Source organism: Puntigrus tetrazona, chromosome 7 (assembly GCF_018831695.1).
Source record: "Puntigrus tetrazona isolate hp1 chromosome 7, ASM1883169v1, whole genome shotgun sequence".
In the NCBI taxonomy this organism is placed as follows: Eukaryota; Metazoa; Chordata; class Actinopteri; order Cypriniformes; family Cyprinidae; genus Puntigrus; species Puntigrus tetrazona.
The window spans coordinates 17,983,021-18,007,034 of NC_056705.1; the positions used below are offsets into that span (position 1 = coordinate 17,983,021).

Genomic DNA, 24,014 nt, shown 5'->3' on the forward strand with positions numbered 1-24,014 from the left:
TCTGGCTGATAACGCAGAAACATAATGGAAATGAGCAAAGGTCAGCATGGAGATTTAAGTCGTTCAGAGGTGTGTGTGCGAAGGGGGTTAAAGGCTGAGACTGACTTCATAGCATTACCGATCCATCTCCCCCGTCTTCCCACACTCCCTTTTATTTCATTTAGTTCTTTATCTCTCTAGCTTTCTCTGTCTTTGTTCCTCATCTCGTTCCTCTCTTCCATCCCTCCTTTTGCCCCCGCCATTTCATCAGCCGAGCAGCCTTAAGGACAGCAGGAAATCAATTCTGCTTGCAACACAGACCACCTCTGCAGAGGGCACTTATACACACACATACACACACAAAACGTTGGAAGTGCCACAGCAGATATTCAAACTTTACTTCGAAAAAAAAAGACCGGAGGAGAACCATTTCATGAGGAATCACATTTCCATTAGTCTTCAGCTATAAAATTGCTGAGAGTTTAATGAAAATATACTATGACTTTCATTTAAAAATCAAACATTAACATCAAAAATCTGCACAGTATTTAGAAATCTGGTCATTCATCGCAGTAAAGTAATCTGCTTGTTAACCCACCATTTAATAAACTGTTTCTGGCCTCCACTCTGTTCAATTGGGAATAGTACAGTATCTCAACAGCAACATTTATAGCTCACATTTAAGGTAAGCTTTTTAAAAGTCACGATGTACACTACAGTTTCCAGGCTTAAGCTATCCTGAACACCAATATTTGAATGATTCAGAAAAGATGAATCACTGTCTGGCCACCTGAGATTTCGTTATGGAGATAAAATGTTCGAAACATTTTGGCAGTAATACAGCACATTGTGAGTGTATTTTACTACTTTACTGTATGTTGTGACTGTGTGTCAGCCAAGTGGATTGGGGGGGATAGATATTATCATTTGTAAACTGTATTGAAGTATTGCTACAAGTAAAACGCCACTGCCACATTGCAAATCCTTAAAGGTATTATTTTAAACAAGGTTTCTGAGCTGATTTCAGCTGATATTAAAAGGATAGTTCACCCAAAAATTTAAATTCTGTCATTAATTACTCCAAACTACTCCAAATAACTTCATCTTTAGAACACGAAGGTATTTCTTTGTTAGAATTGTTGAATAGAGTTGTTAAGTTTGGGGAACAAAAAAATATTCTCATTGCTTAATAAAATTAAGGTCGAACACCTGATGTCACATTGACTATTTTACCAATGTCCTTGCTATGTTTCTGAGCCTGGGAACATTTCAGTTGCTGTGTATAGAGGGTCAGAGAGTTTTTGGAATTCATCAAAATTCTTTTTAATTTGTGTTCCGAAGATGAACAAAGGTATTATGGGCTGGAAAGACATGTTTCGTGTGAACTATCCCCTAAAACAGACATTATCAGGCAGTTAAAAACTACACTGGCAAACCAGCAAAGTTTTCACATGCAAAAAGGCTACATTTTAAGAAAAATATGGTCCAATGAATTGTGTTAATATGTTATCTGTATAGATTTTTCTCAAGTGATTTGAATTATACACTAGGTTTAAGGGCTGAAGAAAATCCTGATAAACTTAACTGAAAAAAACACCCATTTACCCATTTTTCTATAGATTTTTTTTCATACAGTGCACCTGGATACCAAAATAGGCTGCTTAATTTCAAGAGTCAACCCCCACAACATTACAACATTATAACTAGCACTTTTAAGAACAACTCTGAAAAATAGCTCTGGTGTAGGCTGTATTGAATTTTCCCAGAATGCACTCACTGACTTCTGACAATCCTTCTAAGCCATTAACGTGTGAGTCAGAGAGATGAGGTGAATAGAGCATATATATGAATATATGTGAGGTATGGATCGTGAAAAATCAAAGGTCATTTATGATGGGGTAATTGGGAACAGGCGTTTTTGTTATACCTGGGCTAACCGTGAGTGAAGCCTCTTGGCTGAAGCGCTTACGGGCAGAGTTGAAGGCCACGCAACGGTACAAGCCTTCGTCTTCTTTAGTGACCCCTAAAATCTGCAGCACCCCATTAGGAAGGGATATGTACCTGCGTGAGAGAGAAAGAGATTAGCATTAGCATTCCTAAATTACCCAAACCCATCAATGTGTGCGTATTTATTTAAACTCAAGCTACTTTTAAGCCTTAGGAGACTAGCAATCTGCTATAGATTCTGGCGTTAAGTGCTATACAGCTCAGAGCAACATATAAAGCATATAAAGAGTCACTATACACAAACATGAACCACACTGCAGAAATAACATAGCGGGGGAGTGAAAAATGGCAGAGAAAAGAAGCAAAGACGAGAGTCTAGTCTACAGATGCATGAGAACAAACCAATATGGCAGCTTGTGTCTCCACAAGTCAATTCCTCTCTTTCACTTGCTTTTTCTCTCTCTGTTTGTGGTGGCGAGGTCAGGTTGCACTAATATTCATTCCATAGTCATCTCTCTCCCCAGAGACCGCTTTCAAATCCCCTTTTCATTCAGGACCGATACTATACACCATTAATCTTGTAGACTCATCCCCAAGAGCACGACACTCTGGCAGAAAGGCCACAAAGACCAAGGTTGGGTGGATTCATGCACCTGTGAGTGTGAGAGCGGGTTGAATTTGGGTGCGTGTGACTCGCTATTGTAGAATTCATTGCTGCTGGGAGAGTTCAGCCGAGGACACGTCCAGACCGGAGCTACACCTCCAGCGGCACGGCACCGCCTCAGCTGCGCTCGGGATGTAAATGAGAGAGTGACTGCAGCAGCCGCCAGAACACGACAGCGTGTATTAATGCACGGCTAATGTGCAAGTGTGTTCTCATTAATATGGAGAGGGGCTGTGAATACAAAAGACACTTTTTACGGACACAAAAGGAAGCATCCGAAGCAGACAGGGGATAATCTCGGAGGCACGTTTTCCAACAATCTGTCTCGCTTTTTAAGTTGGATCTCATTTGTAATTCCAAACTGCTTGAGACAAAAGCACTGTAAGACTTCACGTGAAGATGCAGTGACAAATTTCTCAAGACTACTAGAACCTCTACTACCTTTGCTGTGCATACAATCTTAATTCACACAAGCTCACATCTAAAATATGAGCAGATAAACAGATGGTAAACAGATTGGTAAGAGGGAATACATCTGGCTAGCTATCTGTAGGATAGTGTCGAAGAGAGTTGTTCAAAATCTCTGACAGAATGTAAAGGATGTTTAATTCAAACTTTATATATTTGGGGTTAGTAAAATTATTGAAAGAAGTCTCTAAAGTCCACCGTGGCTGCATTTATTTGGTCAGATGAAAAAAAGTAACGATTTAAAATATTATTACAATTTATTTTGTAATTAATTTAATTTTTCTATTCAAATATATTTTAAAATTAATTTTCAGCAACCATTACTTCCGAAATCAATCTGAAATGCTGATTTGCTGCTCAATAAACATTGCTAATTATTATCGATAATGAAAGCAGTAGTTCATTTTATTTTATTCTGCACATTTTAGCTTACAAGTCTCTGCAGAACTGAAAAGGTGTTTCCCAATCAGTGGGTGTTTATAAACCACTTTATCTGACTTGATAAAATCATGAAGGTCCACCCCACAGTGCGTTAGAGCAAATCAAGTAAAGCAGTTGAAAAATGTCCACAAATTGATTAGGCAGCGGCCCCAGCTGACTGCAGAGATCTATATTTGGAAAAGCAACGGCAAAGAGGCTAGTATTTATGGGGACCTTGGATCAAGTTCTCGGTCATGTCTCAATCCAGCTTCCCCCCCTTTCCTGTCCATTATCTATTGTCTCATCCAATAAAAAACAAAAACGCAATAAAAAACTCAACTCAATTTGATGACATTTGATGTACAACATTGCACAGTTGCTGTCATACGCAGAGAAATATTTCTCTGCGGATTCCTCAACAAAAATTGACAGTGGATGATGAAATCTCTAAATGATGCAATCAGAAGACATTTTCATAAAATTCTCTGCGTCCTTATTTGACATTTGAAAATGTCTTTCCTTTTCGCTTTACACATTTTCCTAAGCATTAACTCTTGAAAATATCAAGCCTGCCCTTATTCAAACTATCCATTAGGTATAATTGCAAAATACTACTTTTTTTGTATGAAGAGAGCCTTTGATGAATGACATTCATATACAAGGCAAAACAGACATAATTAATGTGTAATATTGTAATATTATGGGGCTGTGATGGCTTTTAAAAGTAGCCCCTTTCAAACCAATGGAAGCTTCTGGTGGAAAGGCGGTAAAAGACAGATTTTAAAAACGACAATGCTTCTCAAGGATATCAGAATGGGATATAACACTGATTAGGAGCTTTGGAGAACATAAACATGTCCATTCTCAGTGTCTAAAAAAAGACTATGAATATATGTGATTTATGCTACACACCTCTCTATGTGCAAGTGTTTTATGTGCGTGCTTATGTGTGTGTGACAGCAAGAGAAAGAGATGCATGTTCTTACAAAACAAAAAAGACACTATTGCTCAAGTTCAAGCTTAAGGTTGTACAAAAGAGAAAAAAGGAGAAATCAACAAAGAGACTAAGAATAAAAGCAATACATAAGGTACACAGAGAAATCTCACCAGCTTTCTAACATGTTTTCTTTCTGAATTTTACAAATAGCTAACAATCGGTTTCGCTGATTTTTTTTTACATTTTCTATTTTAAAACGTAAGAGTTACATGACGTGGAATAAGAACCGAAAGAAAAATATTATTTCTAACAAAGCTAACAAATTTCTAGCAAATCCATAATGCTAGTGTAAATATCTTCTGAACGTGTTTTCAAAATGTCTAATCAAAGACATTTTATGCCAGCTGGGACGGACGAGTAAACTGCAAATACTTCACAAGATTACCGCGCTGCATAGCTACCGAGAGGTTTTCTTTCAGGTTTCTTACAGATTCTGTAGCTGACCTTTTCAGATTGGGTGAGTGAGTTACAGAAATTTGGCAGCCTCTGCTATAGCAAGCCCTCTGTTCATCACATGACATGACATACTTTAAACCAATGACCTGGACTTCATTTGATGCAACGGTACCCTGCCCTCTGCTTCCCTCTCTGGGATGCCCATACTTTAAACCGATGACCTGGACTTCATTTGATGCAACGGTACCCTGCCCTCTGCTTCCCTCTCTGGGATGCCCACCGGGGGCCCCAACACTTTGTCCTCCGATTGACCTCTCGTGCGCAAAAGCAATTGATTAGGTCCTGTCATGCGCAGTCTCTCCTGCTCTATGTTGACAAATTGCAAAAGCTACCGTAACATAGACACACTTGAAAAATGGTAAACAACTGTGCTTGCCCCGTGAAATGAACTGGCGATGCTGTTACATGTATTCGCTGTGTTTAGAACGATCTGTAATTCGGTATCAAAAACACAAAATAACCAAATGGGTTGAAAATCTATAGGCACGCCAAATATTTATTCAATAGATTATTTTATTAACCATTAAGCTGAGTAAGCTTAAAATGTACTGTGTGTAACCATTAGTTAAAATTGACTACATCATCGGCAGAGGTGGTCGACCGACGCTACGTTATGTTCCCGTCAGGAGACACACACACTACAGAACTACACTCAAAGACACTATGTCTAATGAGTTTCCACCACTAGGCACACCACAAGTATTCTCTAGACAAGACACATAATTGGAGGAGCTGGGCAGCTTCTAACTTGACCGCAGGCCATTATCTGTTAGGATAGAAAGAGTTTGAACAAATCAGACAAGTTACGGGAATGTATGGGAATCAGTAATACCTTTCAGTTATAGCACTACAAAACTACCTGGTAAATTTGGAAGTGCTGTGCTGTAGTAACTGCTTTTAAGATAGGGCTGCATATGTAAGTCTTGTAATATAATTATTCATTTAGATTAACAATATAATTAAAAAAAATTTACTTTGAAAATAGGGCTGGGCAATTTTTCTGGTCAAACCAGTCTATGTTTGCACAGAAAATACAATGAAAATTTCATTGTTTGCATCACAATAACGGGCTGAATGCTGCTGTTCAATGTTTTTTTACAGAACATTTATAGTTAACAATAGTGGTGTTAAACCCACAGTACTTTGGCATTTGAATTACCTTGACTTTTTAGAATTTCTTAAAGCAATTTCCTTGTATTATTTCAGAACATATAATATGTTTTACAAGATGTGGTTGTATCTTATCTGAAAAGACAGCAAATGATTTGTATAATATTTATATCATGTTGACAGCTACATGTGGTGCACGTGAAATATAATTTTTTGCAGCTAGATGGTTAATAGAAAAGGTTACTTGAATCATGTTGTAGTTACTTTTTTTTAAGTTGACTTAAAAATTTTAAAAATTCGAGAATTGCTCAAACTTTTAGGCTTAATATTACAAAATGTTTTCCCCTTTTTGTCCATTTTAAACAGCCTACATTGCAAATGAACAATGCAACGTCTAATGAACTAATAAATTATAAGTTACCAGTAGTTTTTCAATTTGGATCTAAAATTTGTTTTTGACTGTTTCTTGAAAAGTGAAACTTAAACTATGAATATGTGGATCAGACTGCTTTAAACTCACTTATTATGACTAGTTATTACTACCGGTACTCATTTAAATTGCCAATGAATATACCAAGGACACATCTCTGATCGTTACAATGTTCAATTTCTGCAAAACACATTGCAAGTAAAAGATTTTGACATAAATAACATTTTGACATAAAATTTAGACTTTTTTAATTACTAGAAAAATGTAAGAAATTAATATTTTTATTCTTTTTTTTTTTTTCATTTCATTATTGCTGTTGTTTTTACATTTTTACACATCAAAGCAACACATGGCTCATTTTTAATGGCTTTTATTGTTTTTGTGCCATAGTGCCCGGACTAGGGATGCAGCGATACCATTTTTTTTAGAACAAATCCGATCCAATCCTAAATTTTGTATCAACTGATACTGATTTGATCCAATACCAGTGCAGTTTTTTTTTAAATCAATGTAGAATTTCTTTACTTATATACTTATTAATTTATATAGACAAATTCATATGAATTAAAAATAACAAATAAAAAAAAAACAGAAAACAGAAATACTATTATAAACTAATTTAGTGGTTAATTCAAAAGCAAAAGATACTCTAGAAACATCATGGGTGCACAATAATTTTATAAAATCAAGTGAAACATTTTTATTTAAAAAAGTGAATAAGTGCAGGACTAAATCTGGTAAAATGTTACACATTGTTCTTTGTATTGTTGTAAAATACATTCAAGAAAAAACAAGAAAATAGCCTACACTTAAAAATAAGTATATACAATGAAATTAAAGGACATTTCTTTTAAATGTATGGCACAGTAATAAAGACAGACTGTTAATAATCTTTCATTGCGCAGAATTACTGTATTATAATACAAAAGCCTCCAATACAGACTGGCACAAAGCTCTTATAAGCATCCCGTGTGCAGAATGATGCACTTGAAACAACATGGAGTAAAAGCGCTCAGGCTGCGCAGCCCTCCGAGTCCGCGTAGAAAAGTTCAAAGGGGAAGAGATATTGATGTGTAGTGGTTTAAATCTGTGTGATGCTATATTGAGCATTTCTCTTGACAGCTTTAAATCTCTTACTGAGTGCTCTTTAAGAGAGTTTAATCGTTTTGACTCTAGTAACCGAACGCGATGTCTCTCAGCCGCAGCTGAGAGAAGAGTTTATGTGAACTTGAATTTAATGACTTAAATATTCATCTGTACTTCAAATTGAACCGTGGAACAGCTTCAGAACACCTGAAATATAGTGCACAAAAACTTTATAGTGCCTTTTGTGGAGCTCGAAAATAACACAGAACCCTTGAGGTATTCGGCCAATCACAATGCACTGGACATAATAATTACAAAAAACGCTAATGTACAGCATGTCGAAAATAATGTGCTTTCTTCCACATTAAACACATCGCATTACACCAAATACACAAAATAATGTTCTTTTTAGCAACTTCATATGACCCCTTTAAACTGAAATTTTTTAACAGTAATGTATGTATGATTAACAATATCTATATTTTTCAAATAATTATGCAGACCATGTTGGACTACCTTTGCACTTTACACTCAATGTTGTAACAATGCTGTATGTTCATAAAGCATGTTAAAAAGGGAAACAGATTCCAAAGCTCATGCCGAGATATTTCTGAGATTTACCTGGAAGGTTCTGTGGGTGATGGTAGGGGAGCCTGGTCTTTCTCCCAGGTGATACTTGGGGTGGGCAAGCCATCTACATAGCACTCAAAGCGGGCAGTGCCACCTACTTGCACGACCTGAGCTTCAGGATCCTGAAGAAAACGGGACAAGCCTGCGAAAGACAGAGATGGCAAGAGTGTGTGGTAGAAAGAAAACATGAAATCAAAAAAGGGAATCAGTAAATGCATCACAATAACTTTTCAAGGAATAAGCACAAGCAATGTATCCACACGGTGGGAGTAGAGGAAGGCGAGCGGGGCCCCTGACCTCTGCTCCGGTGCCTCTGAGCTTTGAAAATGCTCTCACTTTGATCTGCTACATCTGCTAGACTCACACCACTCATAATAACCCCTAAGAACACTGAACAGCTCACACACACAAGAACAAGCGTACTTCATCATTCACACAAATACCAAACATATACCCACAAATATTGCTAACAGCAAGCATTAGTTTGGGCATATTTTATACATTTTGTATTATGCATGTTTACATAAATATTAGTTCTGTGCATTATAAACAAATGTGAATTAACAACAAACAATAGTATATTTAAAACTTAGTAATATTAACCTATATTATTAAATGCTAGAAAAAAGTGATAAATGCATTGACTAATGTTAACAAATTCAAACTTATTGGCAAGTGTTCCTATACGAAACTCAACTTCACTACACTACCCAGATTACCAAGGCATTTTAATGCAACTTTGGTTTTAAATGAGATGCAATTAAATCTTTTTAAGATTTATTCAATCGTGTTATGAATACAAATATTTACAATGACCAATGTATAACTCCTGACTATTGGAGCTTCTCTGAAGTTGATTTATGGTCATCCAGAGGAGCAGGATGCTCTCAATAATAGACAGACAGTTCAAATCTAAAAGTTCTTAAACAAGCTCGCACATGAAGCACAACGGCGTACATAACAGCTCCGCAGGCAGTGCAGCCTGCTCGGCTGAGACCTGTTAAACATTAACACTAGATATTTTTGACTTGTACACAGCATGAGGTTTAAAGCAAACACACTCCACAAAAAAAAAAAAAAAAAAAAAAAAAAAAAAAAAAAAAACAACATGGGAGATTTACTGGAGCACACACCAGCAGCATGGTTATGTGTAGGTGGGAGCATCTGAAATTACAATGAAATCTCATTACAGAAATAATGAGAAATATTCAGCCACTAAGGGAAAAAACCACTTCATAATAACAAAAAAGTAGAATGTGGAGTGAAAATGAGCCACATGATGAGGATCCCTTCCCCCACGACTGTCACCACAGAGTGAGCAATAATGAATAAGATAATTATCATGATAACTGATAACCGAGATTCACTGTTCCTCAGAGCAGCTCACCTCCACATGCTGCAGCACCAAGGATCCCAGTCATGCAGATGACAGATAACCAGGGTAAATTACAAAACCATGTACTCGCATCCCTCCCCTGGTAAAGACCTTCACTGCTCTGATTTCTCAACGGAGGAAATGGTCTCTCTGTTTGGACTGTTTCCAGTCCCAATACTGTCTCCCTGTGTCGCTCATTCTCTAAATACTGTGACAAAGATTTACAGTAAATATTAAAGAAATGTCCATCTGTCTTAATATACGTATAGTATATCTTACTTATTTTACTTTTTAACTGTTAAAAGCACACTTATGTTAAATAAAACAAACTTTATGCTGAATACCATAGTAAGAAAGTAATATATTTAAAATACATTTACTTCATACTAAATATAGTTGTAGAGCTTTATTTGGAGTACTACTTGCGCACAATGCACATTTTGTAATATTAAGCCTAAAATGTGTTTTAATGTCACTATTGATGAGGATTGTGTGATCGATGAATGATATCAGTGTATTTAAAGCGTGCCTAATATAGACTTGCAGTAGTTCCACTTAAATATTTTAAGTATTCCAGTTTAGTATACCAAAAGAACAACTGCAGGGTATTTTACATAAAAGTACATAAATATGTAAATGCATTTGTAGTATAATTAGCATGTATTTCAAATACATTATACTTTTTAACTAGGGTGTTGATGTTATGCAATAAGTTATTTGTATGATGTCAAATTTAATTTCTAATTTTCATTTCAACATGACAGATTCCCACCACCATGCAAAGTACCACCACGCAAAAAAAAAAAAATCACATGAATAAAATAAAATAAAATAAAACCTTAACCACTTTTGTCGGGTTTCCATGTGATACCTACATGACACGCTCTCTCTTACACTAAAACTGCAATGTCTTGTCAGTTTCTACAGCAGAGATGGCAGGTATCATTACTATCTACATAAAAGTAATAAAGTAAAATTGAATGAACAGAAATAATGAAGGAAGACAGAGTCATGGCCAATGAAATGCATAATGACTAATAGAAATGGTCTTTATCGTCTAGTGGTCTGCCTTAAACACAAAGAAAAAGAAAAAAAAAAAGAGGGAGGTAAAGAGATAAAGGGGCTGAAGTCTGATCTCTTTGTCCCTCCTCAGACTCTTCAAAAAGCACAATCGAGTCCTTGTGCTAAACAGGTGAGAGCGGCACTCAGATCCAGCCAAGCAAAGACAACCAAGTGGAATGTGGTAGAGAGAGAAAGAGAGAAGATATACCATCTTCTCTCTCTCTCTGCCACATTCCACTAGCATGTGGCTAGTTTACTTTGGATCTAAATACAATACAACACAATATAATATAATATACTTCTCTTAACACCACTTTTTAAGTGTATAAAATAAAATTTTAGCAGATGTTTATCAGATACACAGTAATTAGAATGTGATGGTCTCCAGATGATGCAGAATTAAACACAAAACACACTACCAGAAACTTGAACACTAGCTGGCTTCTAAAGTTTGAAAGAATCTGGTCCTTTGATCTCTCTTAGACCCACAGCTGCTGTGTGTTGGACATAAATCAGAGTAGAAAGTGTTTATACTCACTGGCGAGATGCAGGGTGAGAGCTCGGCTGGTCAGGGCTCCCGTCGAGCTGGTACTTAGGCAGCTGTATCCGCCCTCCACACCCACTGGAGCCTGGCCATCCGTGGAAGAGGGCGAGATGAGCAGGGATCCGTTGGGCAGAGGCCGGATGGTCTGGCTTTCTGAGAGGACCGCCCCATCCCGCAGCCAGGTCACGTTGAGGGGGGGCTCACTGGCCCCCAGATGGCATTCCAGCAGCAGAGGGTGATCAGGCTCCAAAACCACATGGACAGGACCAGCACCACAGCTTAGCTCCACGGATACGGGCTTCTCTAATTAGTGTGTGAGAGGAGGAGAGAGAGAGAGAGAGAGAGAGAAAATAAAAAAAAGCTGATGTTACGATCTCTGATGAACAACAGAACAGCATGAAAAAAGAAACCCAAAAGAAAATGATCAGGGTCTGTAACAGTCAAATTCATTTTTATTAGATTCAAAGAGCAATTTTGCTCGTTTTAAATGATTTGATTCAATGTAAATTCTATTTAAGTAACAAGCATTTTATTTAAAAATCTAGTTGGTAGAAAACGTCTTTTAAGAAAGGGGGGAATACTTTGAAAGTAAACTTTTTACGGTCTTTCTGCTTCAGAAATCTGATCAGATTATTTGATCTATTGATAGGCCCCTTTAAAAAAAAAACAAATAAAATATAGAAAGAAAAGCAATTCTTAATTTATTTTAGCGTTAGTTTGCACAAAATAGTTTGCAAGAGTGTCACATAACTATATAGCCTATATCACAGCGAATGCTGCCCAAGGCAACTGCTTTAGAACTGCTTTTTATTGTGAAAAGTGCTATAAAAACACAAATGTAGAAATGCATACAGTATGTCAATAGTTAATTGTAGTTTAATTTACATATAAAGAACGGAAAAGAATAGTATAGTTTTAATTGCTTGAATGGCCTCTAAAGCTTGAAATGAGTTGAATTAGAGCTCACCAACACCCACAGCTACTTTGTGCTGGAGCTGAATAGAGTTTAAAATGTTTATACTCGGTGGTAAGATGCAGGTGGGTGAACTGAACTCAAATGTTCTATTTAGGTGTAGAAATGCGTAACATTCCTCTAACAATAGGCAAAAAAAGGAATCATGAACTTAAAGGGATAGTTCATGCAAAAATGAAAACTGTGTCATTAGACCTTTGTTCGTCTTCAGAACACAAATTAAGATATTTTGATGAAATCCATGTGCTTTCTTACCCTCCATATACAGCAAGGATAATACCACCATCAAGGCACAGATTGTCCTTGCTATGTTTCTGTGTGTTGATTGTGATAATATCCTTACTGTCTACGGAGGGTCAGAGAGCTCTCAGATTTCATCAGAAATATCTTAATTTGTGTTCTAAAGATGAAAGATCTTACGGGTTTGGATTTTTGATTAAACTAGCACTTTAAGTAAATATCTTCCATTTGATATTTTTGTCAATTTTCTTTTGTTTCAATACAACACAGTACAATGACAACAGAAGCTGATTATTATTTAATTTTAAACCAAGAATTATATTAAAACAGCAGTGGTACTGATTTGCTTTTTGTTTTTTTTTATGTGAGAATGACCAAAGAAAGACCGTAATTTTTCAACACAGCATATAGTTCAATATTTCACTGCCGAACGACATTTAGTTTTTACCAAACAATGAAAACTGATCTTGTAGCAGTGTACAGTAATCTGGAAAAACACCATTTACTTTACACTCAAAGTAACCTGCAGAACAGAGTTATTCACGTTGTCAGTCATGTCAAGCATGAGGCAATAATTTTATAACGACTATGCTAATCAGCCAGCCATAACACCATTTCAGCACTCTGTACACTTACACACACATCACACACACATCACACACACACACACACACAAAGACCACACGTTGAGCACACATTAGTCCTCTACATTTTCGTGCTGCAGTAAGCTCCCAATTAATTACGCTAATGGGAAATGGAATTATTTCCTAGATTAAAGTGGAAGCTGACCCTCCGGCATCCCTGGATGTGTGTGTGTGTGTGTGTGTGTGTGTGTGTGTGAGAGACAGAGACAAGCTAGCAACTAAAAGCAGCTCACACAGCTAACACACAAAAGAAGGAAGGGAAAACACAATAATACTTGTTGGATGGCTGAAAGCCAAAGTGTGCAGACAAATATGTGAGAGAGTGACTTCTGAGGCAGAAAGAACACAGACTGACAGAGAGAGACTTGTAGTAAGTTCAGCACAACCAGAGCTGCAGGGTCCCTGAGTGCAATCGCCTACCTCTGTTTATAGGTGAAAATAAGGCCACTAAGCCCCTGGCTCCGAAAAGGCCAGCGCCATTCCAAATGAGACCTTATTAGTAAGTGAGAGAACAAATGCGTGTGTCTGCGTATAGATCTGAGAGAGAGCAGGAAAAAAAAAAACAAAACGAAACGCTGCCCACAATGAGCTGCCCTGCATCAAAGGCATTAGAGATCTGTGGGCCATAATAACAGAAACACTGGCCTACTTTCACCAGCCATTAACAGTTAGACAGGGAACGCAGGATCGCTTCAATAGACAGTCACCCCAGCTCTCCTTCACTATGCTTCTCTGTCCTCTTGCTGTCTTTCTTCTATTCATTCTCCAATTAAATCTCATTAAGTCCATTTATGGTCATTTCTCAGCCAATTTTTCTTTTTTTTTTTTTTTGGCTTGGATCCTCGATGACTTTACATTATTTACCTCCCAACCACTGCAGAGTTTGGCAAAGAGCACACGCAAAAAGAACAATCCTTCTGAGCGCACATTTGAAGAAGAAAAAAAACACACGTTAAAATGACATGCTCTCCGTTTTGCTCTTTCTCTTGCCTGCACATAAACGCACGCCGGCTTCCTGAGACCACGCTGAGTTTGTGAAATGGCAATGTTTGTGGGGCGATTTCTCACCCCAATGGACCTCTGCTGCTGCGGACTCCCTCTGAGATCAATCCTGTGGGGAATCTCGTGGCATGGCAGAGGTCCAACCAAATCAACACTGTAACTCTGCCTTTGTAAATGCAGATTGCGCTAAACAGAGATGGAAGATAGAAGACACAGTGTTTTCCACTGAGACACTAGTTATGTAGCAGCCCAAAGCATCTGCCAAAACAAAGTAGCAAAACCATAAAACACTCCACTGAAAAGAGGTCATATGATAAGTTTTGGATGCTGGCTTCCTTACAGTCATTTTAACCAGTTTCACCATAAAGACTAAATATATACGGGTCAAATACGTCAAGATGTCGGCATCAAAAAAAGTGATTTTATGTTCATAGTAAACACATTAAAGTATACTGTGTAAAGTATAAAAGTATAAAAGTATAAAGTATAAAAGAATAAAATGTTGGTATTTGGTTGAAATCATGTTATCTTGTCATTCAGTTGAACACAACATTTATGTAAAAATTCTAATGCTTATACTTACTTGTACACACACACACACATATATATATATATATATATATATATATATATATATATATATATATATATATATATATGCTAAAACATGAAATAACTATATATCTTGCATTTATATTTTACTTGGATGTATGTTTTTTTTAAGCTGGTCAATGGAAAATGATGCTGCATTATAGCGAACTAACTACTCAAATCGCTTGTGTTAATCTCTCAGCAATGTTAATATTGACATAATGGCAAAATATCATCTAATTATGCCTTCCTGCCCACCTATCACAAAAGCTGTTATTTTCAGCTCCACCTAGCCATGCTAAGAGACTAATAATCCTAAAAGAATGTTCTATTCACTCTGGCTCTGTTAATTACTGTGCATTAATCTACGAGAAGATCTACCTCCAAACACCAAATATTGTAAACAGCGCAAACTTCTCAGTTGCACAGCACCAGCCTCATCTTTCACAATACACACAAGTAAATTATCGCCTCTGCATGTGTTGCTGTGAAGTGGAGACAGTGCTCAGGGGTAGTATAGAACATTTTGTCTGAACTGTGGTCCATCCAGTGAAACTCGCAGCGGCCCGACCGCATGGCCAAAGGCATAAAACACTCGTGATGTGACTAAACAAATACTGCACATTGTTTTTACGAAACATACTGCATTATCAGTGTGGCATAAAGCACAACACTCTCAACATTCAGCATCCACTGAAGCATCTCGGGTGTCAACTTGATTTATAACTACACAAAAATATCTTTTCAGAAAAATGACAGTGACGGTTAAATACTTTCGTCATTGTGCACATTAAACAAAGCAGCCTTTCTACGCTTTCGTACATTTATTTCCAATTTACAACCTTGTAAATAATGGGTTAAATGTTTCAGTAAACGTTTAGTTGTTTCATATGGCAAAATGCCAACAATCTGCTAGTTTATAAAAAAGTGACACTGCAAAAAGAGACTTTAAAGTCCTTGAAAGTAATTATTTGGACTTTTCTGTTAAGCAAAGACCACTTCACCACAAATGAATAACTGGCTCTTCAATAAAAACCTAAATGTCATGAATTATTCAAACTAAAGGCACTGTACCACAAAAAAAACTGAATTATGTATGGATTTAACAGTATAGTGTATAGCTTTCTATTAAATCACGTATTCACACAACACTACGAGTGTAACAATATCAATGATAACAATGTCATTTTACAGGTCTGTCAGAGACATCGTGTTGATTTTATAAGCCACGAAACTAAAAGCGTATGCCTGAAAGAACGATACGTACTGCATCTTCATCCATAATCAAAAAAAGAAAACAATAACACATCCAAACGCTCCATATCTAAACAGATATGCTGCTGATAACAACGGTAAGAACAGATATACAACATCCTATCTGAGAATAGATTACAGCAGCTCACACACACTTTGTAAACACTAAATCAGGCCTCAGTTCACACTCACATGGAGCAATTCTGCTTGGCACTCCCGCCAGCTATTGGCTGAGAACTAAGCACTGCACGAGGTGGACAAAGGTGGAGCTGTGTATGAACATGCGTTGGTGCCAGCTGGATGTGTGACATATGCACTGCACAACCACTAATGAAGGCTGGGAGGACAGGGACAGATGGTCTGATTGATAGCCCAACGCAACAAACCATTTAAATTCAGATGGCAACATGTCTGTGTGGGTGCATTTGTGTGTGTATCCAGGGGTACAGTGCCAGCTATTACTCAGCAGCACGGAACAATCACTGAGAGAGAGAGAGAGAGAGAGAGAGAGAATACATGAAAACATGGCCACAGGAAGCACATACATGTAATGTGTCGCAAACATGAATCAAAAGACACAAAAACGTTTCTCGCTTTATGTGTTACTGCTTTAACACTTTAAATATTCCAGGGTTCATCAGGATATTTATTGATTTCACTATTAAAATGGACTAGATTTCACCTTGTATATTTATGAATTATGATACGTTCATTCTCACTGAGCATAAAACAAAATTACCGAATAAGAGAGAGTCGTCTGGTTACAGATTGCATGACTTTAGAATTGTCACAATATTTTCAGTAATCAGGCTTTGATTGTTTGTAGTCTGACTTGGGGAAGTAATGATCGCGTGTGTAGTATTTTCAGGTTGTGTTGGTTTATTTTTCTTTACTTTAGAGACACATTTGTTAATAAATCAGGAACGACAATTATAATACCAATAAAGTAAGCAGAACGATATGTTCCTCAGTACACGAATGCATCATTACACTGAAAAAAGGACACCTCAAAATAAAGCGTAACTAAAACAGCTTGAAAGAATAAGCGTGAAAATCTAAACATTTTTCTTTTCACTGAAATAAAAAAATCATTCATGATTTATTTATTTTTACCATTTATTATTTTACACAAAAATATCTAAACAAGACAACCAAACAACAAAACACACATTTGGAAAAAAATGCTGCTTGATGTTTTGTTGTTTTTGGCATCAAAAAGGCAGTTGTTCACTCAACTCAAATATTTCAGTCTCTCCTTAGGCACTTTTCTCCATGTTTACCACTACATGCTACTTCCAACACTTCAGCCTTTGGTGTGGAGTGCAAGTCCATGCTCATTTATGATACCTGGCTGTATAATTTATCACATTTGTCATTTTTTGCTTAATGAATCATTAGATGCAAAAGCCCCTCCTGTATGTATGTACATTATTTCTGTCCAGAATGAGCGAAACATCTTTTCATTTGCTATAAAATGAACAGAATATTTACTTCCACAAGCACAACATGCAGAAGGGAAGTTACTATTACTACCTTCAAGGGGAAATAAAGGAAAATAGAACTTAAAAGGAGATATTACTTAAAGGAATCAATGTTTATTGTATAATTGCATATTCGTTTACAAGTTGAATTCCCTGATTATTATTTACGTACAAAGAAAAGATTTTTGAACCACACCGACTTCCATTGTATGGACAATAACAGGTGAAACATTCATTAAAACCATCTTTCGTGTTCCACAGCATCTGTATCTTTTCTCACCTTCATGTCATTCTTGTATGACTATAGTGAGTCCAAGACTAATGACAAATTAACATCCATGTCCCATGTGCTGGTAAAATTTCTGAATTATACAGAGTGGAAGAATAGAAGCGGGCGCTTGCTGCGGTGTATGGGAATTGAGTGGGAGGACTGCGAGCTCTCCATCTTTGAGCATAAGACAAGAGAGAATGCAATGATGAGGAAACAGTTTACAGCGGCATGGAAGTTACCATGGGATCACAAGGTTGGATCGTCCAACTTCGCTGTACTTCTCAGGAAGTGAAAAGCTTTGGTCGCAGAAGCATAAGATATATGAAGAAAAATATTCCAACGCCAAAGAAGTGAGAAGTAGATCAAAAAACATGACATTGGCCCAAACCAAAGATTTCATTTTTTTAAGCATATTACAGAATGTTTCTTCTGTTAAGATATGACAGGTTAAATTAGGATTTTTTTTCACAAGTCTAGATTTGGGGATTCTTATCCTATCTTAAAATCGTATCTTATCTCTAGTTAGGAAATCTTAAACTGCATCGCCAAGTTCGACAATCCACTTTCAGGTGTGTTACCAAGCAACCAACACTGCGCAATCTGACGATGAGGTAAGCAAATCGAACCAAAAAATAAATAAAACAGCAAGCTTTTCATTTCAGTGTTGCGGAAAGTCAAAAGTTTTTAGCTTCGCTCGCTGGCGATTGACCGTTAAACATCTCAGTTATTCAGAATTATTAATAAATGCAATGCCGTTACAATTTTGAAGATCATGTACACAGATAATGTACATAGGAAATGCTGTTCTGCAATAGCTTTTGTCCTAAATGTGGTCCTAAATTAAAATGACCATGATTACCGAAGGAAATACTACATAGGACATTTGTAATAATTTACCAATATTGTACATTATAATATTATGATGCCTATATTCACTTAATGACTTTATAATAATTATATATTTATCATGTCATTTTATCATATAATAAAAATAATGAATGACTATTATTTACATTTTGATCTGGTGATTTTGAACTGGTAATTGTTTAACAAATCCAGAAATGAATATCCATTTTTTTTTAAACTGTAGTGTACATTATAATACTGTGTTGCCTAAATTCACTGGATGAATGAAAAAATTGTGGTTACTTTGTGCAAATGTAAAAGCGTAACAACAAAATGTCCCTCCCTTATTTCAACCGCTCGTCAAGTAGTTTGCAAAAATGCTGTAGTGTCATGCTGGAACAGTAAAGCCCCGCCCCTCCTTGATTTGATTGGCCATCTAAATCATTCTGACATTGACGAGTGCTGTCTGGAGTTGTTGTTGTTGTTGTTGTTGTTTTAATCACTCTAACCAGAAACACAGCTGAAAATAAATACTGAATTTGGCAAAGACATTTTTCTGTGTGAGAAAATAGATGTGTAGCGTGAGACCCGTGAGAATTGTGTCAATTGCATGAGTCTCATGCCGAATGCGTGAGAGTTGGCAGCCCTGGGTAAGATGACGGTTTGGGGTTGCAATTTATTTTACACTTCATGTACTTACAGGGTACTTACCTAAGAAGGTACTGGTAATATAAGGCAACTACATGGGGCAGGGTTAGTTTTAGGGGTAGGTTCAGGGTTAGTACCTAGTTATTGTAAGTAGTACAATAAGTACATAGTATGTACACGGGGAACCTTACTTGCATGTAATTATACATAATATATTGTTATTAAAATAGTAAATAAATGTAGCATGCAACAAGGACAACTTAAAATAAAGTGTTAAAAACATTTACTTACTACCACACATCTAGTTTTCAATGTAAAAAATACCTGGCACAAAGAAAAAAAAAACACACTGTTTTCAAGTCAATGTATTTCATTTATAATGGGTTTCTAAGAAAATGACGTGGCAGGAATTCAGAGTGAACAGAGACAATAAAGTGACAGATGTGTCATTTCGTTGTGATGCGACAATAAAAACACCAGAAAATAGAAAGATGAGCAAACAATATACTAACAAAATAATTGCAGAATATTAGTAGTGACAGGAATTTGATTGCAAGACCTGTCATTATTTTAAGAGCTCAGTGTCCTGGTAAGGCCTGGTTTGCAATAGATTTGTTGATCGGTTTGGCTAGTTAGTGACCAAAGGGGATCAAGACTGAAGCACGTGTGGATTTTGACACTACGCTGAAAGCACTTGAGGATTACTAAGGTCAGTGCTCTTAATTCATGTGAGGAATACTGACAGACCAAAGATGACCCTGAAGATGCAGGTGAACATGTCTACTAAGTGTCCTCAGAACCCAGGAATGGATGGTCTCATAGATAATAGTATACAGAAGTCACAAGCCATATATGATTGGAAAATGTCCTTACAATGACTGCTCAGAGAGCATCAGTGTATTAGTACATTTATTCTTTGATGTCTATACTATCAGGAGGAGTCTGTCAAAAGAACCCGTCACACACTGAGATTGAATTCATGTCCTAGCAGAAGCTGAAGGATTTAGTATTCTGATGTCCTTTCCGAAGCAATTTGATGTACGGGTTCTACGACAAATACAGGAAAGCCTCTTGGGAAAATAATAAACGAGATTACAATGCTCCAAAAAATAACCACAAAGCTATAGGGAGATATGCAAACAATCGCAGGAAAAATCTCACTGTGTCCAGGATGAGGATGACGATAAGTACTTTAATTTCGATGCTCGTTGAGAGAGTCCTGATGAGCAGAACGAGCTGATGGTATTCAAGAGGTCACGGTTTCCCAAGTTGACAGCCAATTCTCACAGCCTAACAGTGTGTTAAATAGGGCTTCAAGAGCAGTTGTGCAAAAGGACCGCCTCATTCAGCGGGCTGTGCTGAAACAGCCCGACTTATAGATACATGTATTAAGCATTACATACCCCGCACGAATTAAATGGGCGAAAAAAGCAAAACCAGTTTCTCTGGCTCTGGCTGTTCTGGCATCTACGGCCAAAACAAAGTTCCTTTGGAATGGACACGTTATATCCTCAGACCATGAAGGGAGAATGACTCACCCCCTAGACTTTGCACATCCTGCAGCTGTGCACTGCCATGTGAACCATTGCAACTGGACTCAAAATGCAGTGCACCATGAATGATGTCCATATCCACCAACAGATTTACGCCACCATTCGAATGTTTGGGGTCAGTAAGATCTGCATAAGTGCCGTCAAAAGACTATTCGCAAATCATCTCATACAAAATAAAAGTGTTTCTTTACATAATAGATGTTTTTTTACTGTGTATACGTATTATGCATATATAAATGAATACACATACAGTATATATTTAGTAAATATTTACATGTATATACTTTCATACATTTATATTCATATGTATACTGTATATAAAAACATTGCAAATGCATAATACCCGAAATGGCAGTGTACGAAACAACACGATGTTAGCTGTTGATGCTAAGATTTTAAAAATACAAATTGTGTGCTTTAGAGTGACTGAAATGGAACTTTCAAAGCGCCAGTAAATGGCCTTAGTCTGTCTGAAGAACTAAATGGAAAAGTGGAAGCCGAGTTCCACATCTATACTCAGTGACAGAGGCATTTCCATTGTCACAGGTGCTATCAGTGTGATAAGAGGTAACAGTCACGGCAGTTACGGAAGCTTCAGCTCCACCTCTTTATCTGTAAACCACAGACACATACACAAAGTTCTAGCATGATATGTATTGATGTTATCTGTCTCTGCATATAAAATTCTGGGAATTCTGCTTAGGGAAACTCAGCGCAGCTAGATCAAAAGCAGAGGAGCAGAGCATGAGACAGGTACAACTAGGCAATGTTATGCGATATGCTGTAACTGAAGGGAAAAGAAAGCTGACAACTGAGTCTTATTGAAAAGTATGCTGAAGAGATACACTAAAAACGTACGAGAAAAAGCACAACCATTTGGACATTTAAACATATGGCAGATGATATTTACATGACTTACTTCAAGTTACTTAAATTACTTAATTTAAGTTTACACAGTTCATAGAACTCTTGACCCTGGTATTGATAGTCTTTTTAACTGACCTTTTATTAAATGTAAATTGAAAATTAATTAAACCAAGTGACATCTACAAACATATAACAGACCCAGAGCTAGATTTTTTCAAAATGTACTTCACTTTTCTTAGGCATTACTGTAATGCATTTTAAGTAAGTGCTGCCAAGGTCATTTTTTTGGAGTCGGTTCCCCTCTTATTTATCGCAAATGTAGAAACATGCAGATAATACCCAAATGCATTGAAATGCACATATTCACATGGACAAATACGATCAAGCATATATTCACATTTAGCAAATATTTTGTATCCATTAGTAGTGAACATTCTTCTTTTTTTCCTGAGGTTTTCTTAAAATGTGGTTTTATAATTAAACTTTCCATGAATTTACATCAGGAAAATGACATTAAGACATTTGGTAATTAATTTTTTTACCAGTCAAAAAATACATATATGCTGTTTAATACTGCGAACTTGCATTGCATTTATGATGATTTATTATCCTAATCATAAACCCACTAGTTTGTAATGCTTATTGCACTAGTTAGTTCTTCTAGATACTAGATACCTAAATAAGGTAAGGTGGAGGGTGTAGAAAATCAGTGTGTACATTTTTATCCTTTAGCAAGACATTTTAAAATCAACAAAGCACTTTTCTTTGGTCCTGTTGCTCATTCCTGCATATCTTAGAGAGTCAAAATAACAGTAGGCCACTGTCTTTTTTCAGGCTTTTAAGAGCTCTCATGGTCCACAACGCTATAATAGTGGGGTCCCTGGATGGCCCAATCGTGGCACAGGTCTGGCTGCACAACACATTTATCCCTGCAAAACAATCAATACCAAAAACAAGAAGTAAAAAAGACCGGTTGGAGTCTTTGATTTATTTACTGTTACCTTTTCTCCTTTGGAATTACTTGCTTTTTTTGGGTTTTTTTTTTTTTTTTGTCAGAGCAATTACTCCAGTCTTTTTAAGAGGAAATTCAGGACAAAAGAAGGCACTAAAGACATGCAGCTTTTTGCTCAGCTAAAAAAATAAAAAATAAATAAAATAAAATCATCTACTGAAAGCCAAACACCTGGTGAACCGGCAAGGCTATAAACCTTTTATGAATCTGCTCTTGTTAATTATCTTCACAGCCTCTTTGTGAGTAGAGAATTTTATTACAGTCAGTATCTGACATGTATAATACGTCTGCTTTGAAGAAAAGAAAAATACACCCTTGTAAATGTGGGAGCCTGTGTCCACAGCCTGAATCGCCCTTAGTGATAAATGGCTCCTCTTCCTGAGGCATGCCTCCCCACCCCACTATGAGCCCTCCCGTGTGATCATGTGACCAAGTGGACAGCAGCACGGAATGGAAGGAATGCGATCGTATGACTGTTTACCCAACCAGCGTCATGAGGAATATACCCCGCTTCACACACTCGCTCACACATGCATGCATCCACGCATACATTAGCATGCCGCTATACGTAAACACACAAGCAACTTTCAGTAAACAAAACAGATTCAGGGCAATAGAAAACATAACATATTATAAACATCCGAAAATATAATATGCCTCCTCATTTTAGCGTTTCTCTGGCTGGTAAATATTATTTTGCACCACATTTTTTTGCCCCCAAGATTCACTCAAAGAACTGACATCCACCTATTGATCCTTTTACTGCTTTCAACAGCAGTGATGATCTTCAAATCTTTATCTCTGCTTCAGCAAATGTTCATCTCGTTAATCATGACTTCCTTTCAATAACTACAAACACTAAAGTTCACAGGTTGGAAAAAAAAAACATATTGTATTTGTTTGAATTACAATAAACATGGCCTTGAAGTTGCTCTCTTAATTCATGTTTTTGTCTAAGCTAATGCAACAGACACTGACAATGTTATATAACAGATTTTTTCTTCAAACCTCCATTATATGCAACAACTTATTTTATTAGAATACAAAGAGTTGAGATACTTGCTAATTTAAGAGAGAATGGACAAAAAAGACCTGCTGTGGTCAATTTGGTTGATGTAATCTGCAATGAATAGGTCTCGCATATACTAATACATATATCATACATCACGATTTGTGCAAATATGACAAATATAACACATAAATGTTTGTGTTCTGAAAAAAGCACTGTGGATCAGGGCAGTTCTTAGACAGTTTGGGTCAAATTGTCAAATTTGGTTTATATCTTTAATTTAATTAATTAATATCAGATCTGTGTCAATATAACGGATCGGTGCATTATGTCTTAAAGAGACAGCAGCTTCATGTACCTTGTGTTTCTTATGTTAATAATTAAACAGAAAATACAGAATTACTCATAGCTCTTAATTTAACATCTTTAGCTTTTCAGGTTTCTGTAGATATATA

At 36.7% G+C, this 24,014-nt stretch overlaps 1 protein-coding gene across 1 annotated transcript in view; it reads right to left on the minus strand.

Annotated features, from left to right (window-relative positions):
* The window catches only part of igdcc4 (immunoglobulin superfamily, DCC subclass, member 4), a 53,793-nt gene that overhangs the window by 22,638 nt on the left and 7,141 nt on the right, over positions 1–24,014 (minus strand). The window contains exons 2-4 of the mRNA XM_043245859.1: positions 11,163–11,471; positions 8,179–8,329; positions 1,907–2,040 (exon numbers count right to left, since the gene is read on the minus strand). Of these exons, the coding sequence (XP_043101794.1) occupies positions 1,907–2,040; positions 8,179–8,329; positions 11,163–11,471 (594 nt within the window). The remainder of the gene's footprint in view (positions 1–1,906; positions 2,041–8,178; positions 8,330–11,162; positions 11,472–24,014) is intronic.